This window comes from Phragmites australis, chromosome 4, assembly GCF_958298935.1.
Source record: "Phragmites australis chromosome 4, lpPhrAust1.1, whole genome shotgun sequence".
Classification (NCBI taxonomy): Eukaryota; Viridiplantae; Streptophyta; class Magnoliopsida; order Poales; family Poaceae; genus Phragmites; species Phragmites australis.
The window spans coordinates 46,944,893-46,952,443 of NC_084924.1; the positions used below are offsets into that span (position 1 = coordinate 46,944,893).

Below are 7,551 nucleotides of genomic sequence, written 5' to 3' on the forward strand. Positions count from 1 at the left end.
CTTCGACTCTTCTCACTACCATGTCTTCTCGCCTCACCACCCCATTCGAAACCGTGATATTAGCATTTTTGAACTGTTAGATCTGGAACAGACGTACTAGATCATGTACTATAGCACCTTTATAAATAGTAAATCGTTACAATAATAATGGTAGGATACTGTTCACCTAGACTCATATTACTATGCATTTTGATGACTTTGTAAACCAAAGTCAGAGAATACGCGTCCACCCCACCCACTGGGTTGGAGTGCCTCCTTGTCCTCCTCTCTAAGCCTAGAGACATGGTGAACCATAAACCCTAACTCCAAACCCAGCCAAAGATGCTTGGGTGGAGTACGAATCTCCAAGCGCAACATGTGCTCCAAAGTCGAGTGTTGGCAGGCCAACAATCACATGGGTGAGGTAGAAGTTCCGTTCTGAAAAGACCTCATGGTTCAATTGCGATCATGAAATGTGCAAACGAAATCAAGAAATTGAACACTCCAGCACGCCAAACATAAATGGTTCCATTGGCGAGCTCAGATCGAACAGTGGATAGAAATTTCGTTCCAACGAGAATGAAAGCTTCCAAACACGTGGGACTGTGGTTAGAGATACGTGCAAGAACTATACAAACATTGGATAACAATTCAGTAATATCAGATCCCTACAGAAAAACACACATATATGCTCCATTTAGATAAGTTTTTTCCTGGTTTTTTCTTAAAAAAACAGAAACTATTTAAGAGGCTGGTTTTTGTCCTTTGTTTTTAGTGGATTTTAACTAAGAAAACGATTGTAGCTTAAGTGAATAGAAGCTAAGAAATAAACCGAGATAAGTTTTTCTAACTTTTAATGTGCTAAGAAGTTTAAAGTTTATTATAAAAACCAACCATCAAAATTCAACAGCCACAGAAGCTTCCTCAGCTTTAGGCAAACAAGCTTTAGGCAAACACAACTTATCCAAACAAGCTTTAGGCAAACACCATTCAAAAATGAGGCTTCTGTAATAATATAATTTCAAGACAAGGAAATGTGGGTCATAATGCCATCGCATCAATCAGCATAGAACAGCAAAATCAGTAACAATGCCATCCACTTTTATATAGTCTCGTCCAATTTCAACAGTTCCGAATAACTCATCACACAAAAAGAGCCAATATCCGAATAACTCATAGTGCTTCAACATAAACCCTAGCTACCTATGTCTCTCTCTTTTTCTTTTTCATTTTTTCATTTTTTTTTGTTTTCCGTTTTTATTCATTTTTATGTATTTCTGTCTCATTTTTAATTATGTTTTTTTTTGTTTTTTTAGCCAATTGTGTCTTAACTCATTCAAGTAGATAAGGTCTGCGCCGTCACCATGAAAATTCGGCCTGCCACTGTACTTCATATTTCTTGTGTATGACCTTAAAAGGTATCGCTCCTGAGTAAATTCCTTGCTACCTTCTGCTCAAAAGGTGGTCCACTCGTAGTGTTGTGTAGTCCCCCCAAGGTTGGTACATGATAACCCAGACTAATTGAGGTGGTTGATCTAGTCAGGTGAGCTTCACCGGGCATTCCTTGCATGCTAGTGTGGTAAGTTGCCCCCTCAAGTCTAACAGACTTAAACTGAGATGCCAGTGAATCAATGTTAGATGTCACAGGGAACGATGAACCAGAAGAACAGCCAGCAACATAACTTGCTTTTGGAAGCAACCAACTCTCCCATGTTCCACGCCTCCGTATTTTATCACCCTTCATAAGAAAAAAAGAGGAAGCCTTTTAGCGAGGTACAAACTACGAAATGAATATGGTACTCCCAACTACAGTCAGTGCAACTATATTGTATGGCAAAATAGAGTACATAAGACTATCTGATATCTATGTGACCAAGCAAAGTTTAGTGTATTAGATTTTGCATTAGTTAAAGCTAACTTTGATGTAAAGTCATCTTATCTCAAGAGATGTGTAACAATAGGTTGCTACTGTCATCGAGGACAAAGATTCAAATCTAGTTTTGGATTGCTCTTTGACTCTTTGTACATAAAAATGCAAGCTCACTTTTCGATTTTGGCAAAACTGCGCGTATCAGCAAGTTGAGAATGCTATGATGGCAAGACTTTGACCCATAATACTCCCTCTGGTTGCAAATGTAGGTCGTTTTAGCCTCCTCAACTATTCTCTAAATATAAGTCATTCTCGAACTTCTATGCATTTTTTCTCTTTTGTTCCCGTCTTGCTCTTATTTAATGAATGCTATCACTCTCACAAATGAATGAGTTATCTTTTCCAATGCAGAATAAATGAAGGGCAACAAGGTCATTTGGTCTACTTTCTTAATCCTTGTGCACAAGTCTAAAACGACTTACATTTGCAATCGGAGGGAGTATCTATTTACATTACATAAGTAAATCAATTTAAGGGTGCTTTATGATTTGCTATGAACTAAATCGCCTGAAGTCCTTAAAGGAACAAGCCACACAGGGTCAGTCAATCTTTGTTGAATCAACATGTACCAAGTTTGCCATGGTCATAATTCTGCTAAGAAAACAGCATGCCTCCAGCAGGTAATAAATGATACAAACTGTGCTGATTTGTGATAACATGTGAAACCAAAATAAAGTCCAAATCTACAACAGTAAGTTTCAGTCTATGCCATGTGGACTAACCATCAACCACACCAAGTTTGCTTAACAAAATATACTTGACTGAATGAATAATAAATAAACGGCGGTCTCAATCTACTAGAGGACCCAGTCAAGGATTAAGTTCACAATTCCACCCTTTGGATACTACCAAAGCTTGGTTAGCTCAAAATCATTATAGTGTACACCAGTTGCCATCACTATTATGAACAGACAAGAATGTTCTTCACCATATTTTTTTCTAGTATTAATGTATCATGTTTTGAAGGCATTCATATGTTTCTAGTGGTTAATCCATCTATTACAGAGTATTACAGTGTACTACTTGTATTAATCAATATCCCTGTTAGCCACAAGAATTTTGATTTGAAGCTGCCAACAGTAATTGCACCAAGATTACCTGTACTTCCACAACGTTAGATAGCTGGACTGTTTCCAATATGAACTGTATATTATTAGTCAGCTTTCGGACCTGCAAGAAAAAGACATGAAACATATGAAGCTCTCCTTCAAATATGTTATCGCTAGAATTCAAGGAAAGTTTCATCAGTCATCTGGTCCAAAATTATATGAATCATTCTCATACTAGCAGAGTGCAGGAAGTACAGTAAGCTTCGGCTTTAGAATTAAATGCAAAACAGAAGGTACATAGTGAATAACTCTAATTCAATCTTCGCGCAGCTTAATGATAAACTTCTAAAATCAGAACTGTTTTTCCCTAATAAACATAGTGCAAAAAAGTCAGTTATAAATGATGTCATGTGTCGTAGAGTAAATGTTATGTGTAAGTAGCAGTGCATTTCGCAAGGTTTTTGGTGTTAGGTCTTTTCCCACCTTGTATATGTACATACCTTGGCCCTTTGGCCCATGGAGTATAGTCATTTGCTCCTAATTACGTCAATTCACACCACAAAAACTCTATGAAAACTAAGGAAATAACTAAACCAAAAAAGAGCATAGTAGATAGCGCAGAAACTCAATCGAGTCAACATCATCAAGATGGAGATGGTATCCTGGAAGCATAGGATCGAAACTCAAAAGGGCCATAAACTCACTGTGAGTGAATAAAACTAGGATAAACCAAAAGGCATCCTACTTATATCAATACCAATTTGCTGACATGCTTCACGGCTGTCAACAGACATGCTGAGAAAAGGAAATTTGCATGATACCAAAGCTGAATGAACATACAGAGTCAGCCCCAGCTAAACACAATCACATAACCTGGCCAAGAGGCAAGGTGAGGAGTGACTGTGGAGGTCTGGTCTGCCCTAGGAACTCACTTCAAGCCTAGGTTGTAGTCGTTAGGGGTGCACCTTGAGCTAGGCAAGAGTGGGACGAGTCTGTACCTCAACAAGCGGATCCCGGAAGGACCTGGTGAAAGGAGACTCGTTGAAGGACAAAGGAGGGATCAATGTGCCATCTACATAAGGGAGAAAACCAATTTTACAGCTGCCAACCTAGCCCACTAGGGAATATCCTAGTCTTTTATACAAGGCTGCAAACCTGTAAATACCCTCATGAGGAATCTCATTTGTAACACATATTAATCAATAGAAGACTCATCTATTGGTGTGTCCTAGGGTCCTCTCACCTAGAGGTACCCCTCTCCAACACCAAGTTAGCAATCACACCTTCAGGGGGAACCCCCATTAGGTACCCGAACTTATATAATGCCTAGTGAAAAACTCTCTCATGGATGTCCGGCCATCAAAAAGCTGACAGACTCCTTGCTCGCATGATTACACTATGTTCAACTAAACAACACTTTGTGTCGATTCAACCCTATGATAATGCAGTCACGAAACAATGCCAAAAATTAGTACCCCTCCATTTTCAAATACATGGCACTTTACAAATCTTGTGGGGACTTTCTAAAAGTACCCCTATTGACTTCCCATCATCCTCCACTTTACACCTCGCTTATTGTGATCGTGGTACTAGTAGAGGGTATTTTTATGCAATCTTATTTGAAACCGGTAGAATTACAACTCTCACAAGCATGCATTGGTACTCGCCAATATAGCTAACTATCCAGGATAGAATGTAGAATGTAGAATCCGAGAATCCATATTATCTGCGAATCTGCAATGAACTGAGGTCAATTCATTTCATGTTTCTTATCAGTGTGAATTGAACAACAGTAATCACGAACCATCTATAGATTCCAGTTATTTTGACTAATATTAAAACTGACAGCTATGCAATAATACCACTCTTGTGTAGCATCCCCCTTCCGTAACCTGAAGAACTACAATTCAGTCAACCAGGGAAGAAGATATCTAAAACCCGAGCTAAAACAATTTTATTAAAGGTATGGAATTTTTGAAATGCAGGAACCATGTGTATCTAAGAAATTAGACTCACACAACACAATGCAGCTCTGTCATCAAGGTTATCAACCACACCAGTACTAAACATCTTTCCTATTAATAGTGAAGTTGCTATCTTGCGACTCATTTAAATGAATCCAGAACACTAGATGCCATCTCTCTAACTCAATGGTAACAAGTAACTGTAGACAGTGTCCAGAAGCATAATAGACTGCTGATTAAAGAAACCAAATAAAGAATTCAGTGTGGGTTGTAACAGAAAAAAAAATCATCTCATAAGACCCGCAAACTTACCTTGCGAAAGCCAGCGATAAGTGATAATGGCACCCAACCCTGGTCATCCATATTCTGTCGCAAGAATGGGTCCTTGCACAAATTGTCATCACTGCAAAATGTCAACAAGTGGATCAAATTTGAGCAGAGTTACAGAACAAACAAATGATTCCCACAAGTGTAGATTAACAACTACCTAAAGTAGTAATCTATCTGCACCAGAAGCTCCTTTCGAATAGGGTCAATTAAAATAGTTTGAGGGCTTGTCGGATGAGGCACAAAAGGCAGGACTTGAACGCCTTCCGAGGGGTGAGCCGGGAAATAGTAAACATGTGGTGCCATTTCTGCTATTTATAAAAAAGCAATTTAATGCAACATAACATTAGCACAACTCCATGAACTCACAAACCCCACGCATAACATACCAGGGAAACCCATAGGCGCCCCATAATGCGGTGACTGAGTAGCAGGGCTAACAAATGGTGGCGGAGGCGGAGGTGTTGCTGGTACAACAGCCAGATGAGGAGCCCTAATATACGATGGCTGGTGGCCACGCTGCTGGTGAGTTTGTCCATGCCCATCTCTGCGACCACCACCGCGCCTTGGTCCATCAAAACTCCCATGGTTTTCCTGCCCACGTCGTCCCCCACCTCCGGCATTACCCCTCCTGTTCCCCCCACCATAGCCACCACCTCTGCCATGGGGATGGTTACCAAAACGCCCATTCTGATAATGATAACCACCATTGCTCTGGACATTTGGCACATACACAGGCGACAGCTCTGGGGCAGCGGCACTCTTCTCCAGTCCATCCCCAGCAGGCATCACCAGGGCACGGCGGGCCCCAGGATTGCGCACAGGAGCCTCATTTTCAGGGTTAGCATCCGATGCGCCGGAATTGCCCAAAGAGACCGGCGAGATCACCGCCCCCTGAAACCATTCCGACAACAGTAAAACACAATCCCATCAAATGGTACAAAATTTCAAGCTCCGTTATTACTAGCTAGATCAAACACTGATTAAAACTCACAGTGGATGGGGGAGGAGTGGCCTTCGGCGACGCCTTGGCCACCGCCGCCGCAGCCGGCGGCGGGGGAGACGCCAGCCCGGGTAGCGCAGGCCAGGAGTCCGCGTCCATGATGGGGTTTCCAACCGCAACCACGGCCGGCACCGTGGCGCTCCCCGGGCGCTTCCAGGCGGCAGCGGCGGCGGCCCCCGCCTTCTTTGCGGCCGGGGGGCTATCGGAAGGGGGCGTCCCCGCGCCCGCGACGGCAGCATGCAGGTCGGCGCTGGTAGCCATCGTCCTCACCCTAATCCGATCGGCCGGTAGCGCTCCCAGGGGCGATAGACGAAAGGCGGAGATTGCGACTGCGGGGGCGGGGGCGGGGGCGGGGACCGGATCGGTCAGTGGTACGGCATGAGGTGATCGGCGGCGAGGGTTCCAAATATTGCCGCGCGGTGAGGCGAGGCGGCAGAAAGCAATCGGCGATCGGATCGGCGGTGGACGAGGGCGGTGCGGCGGCGGGCCGAGCCGATGCCTGCGTCGCTCGCTGCTCTTCCCTTCCCTTCCCCCTTCCCTTCCCTCGGGCGGCGAATGGACGCGGACGGGATCCCTCCCCTGCCTTGCCGTGGTGGGGCACAAAAGGGGAAGCCCGCAGCGACCAGCAGGGGCCGCCCGTGCAGCTTCTGCCCGTTCGATTACAGATCAGCAGCTGGGATGCGTCCGGGGCCCGCGCCGCTCTAAGGCGGCTTGCGCTGGCGTCCGCTTGGCTACCCGGCTGGCGCGCGGGGCCCACCCGGGTGCGGCGTTGGAAGTTGGTGTGGAGGACAACTCTTGCGGAGGCGGAGAGGCGTCCGATGGGGGACGGACGGTTGGATCTCTGCGGAGGGGAAAGCGAGATTATTGCGACCTGTGTCTGGTTCCGAAATCCACCAGCGGAGGCGCCTCAACCGCCCCCGCACTTTTGCAGGATCGCCCTCCACTGTTTCTGGATTCCATCATCCACCGGCTTCTCTCTGCCTTCGCCAACGGCGACAGATAACTTAAGGATGAATACGAAAAATCTCGGCAGATACCTGCCTGGCTTGGCTCACTGTGAATGCAGATTTTACCACTGATTCAATTGAAAAAGAGACTTTTCGGAAGAAAATATATATATATCGATATAATTAGTGCGCTAAAAATCCACATCAATTTCTACCCTCCCCATTCACTTGTGCAGCGAATCAGGACCATGTGGATTTGTCAAAACTGATTGAGATAAAGTGAGGTCAAGAGATTCTTTGCGAGATCACGAATCATATTACCTGATTCGTTGTCTAACATAAAGCAACGAGA

General features: G+C 44.2%; 1 protein-coding gene across 3 annotated transcripts; it reads right to left on the minus strand.

The window, feature by feature from the left end:
* Positions 1-1,059: 1,059 nt before the first annotated feature.
* LOC133916897 (la-related protein 1B-like) lies at positions 1,060-6,857 on the minus strand. 3 transcript variants are annotated; one of them, XM_062360778.1, is made up of 6 exons: positions 6,244-6,856; positions 5,639-6,143; positions 5,410-5,560; positions 5,235-5,325; positions 3,008-3,079; positions 1,060-1,717 (listed from the first exon to the last, which is right to left on the minus strand). In XM_062360778.1, exons 1-6 carry the CDS (start codon positions 6,511-6,513, stop codon positions 1,391-1,393), a joined length of 1,416 nt encoding a protein of 471 aa, XP_062216762.1. In that variant the 5' UTR covers positions 6,514-6,856; the 3' UTR covers positions 1,060-1,390. The 3 variants fall into 3 exon arrangements, with proteins under 3 accessions (XP_062216762.1, XP_062216763.1, XP_062216764.1); XM_062360779.1 differs by having other exon boundaries at positions 5,410-5,557; positions 6,244-6,853; XM_062360780.1 differs by lacking the exon at positions 3,008-3,079 and having other exon boundaries at positions 6,244-6,857.
* Positions 6,858-7,551: the final 694 nt, after the last annotated feature.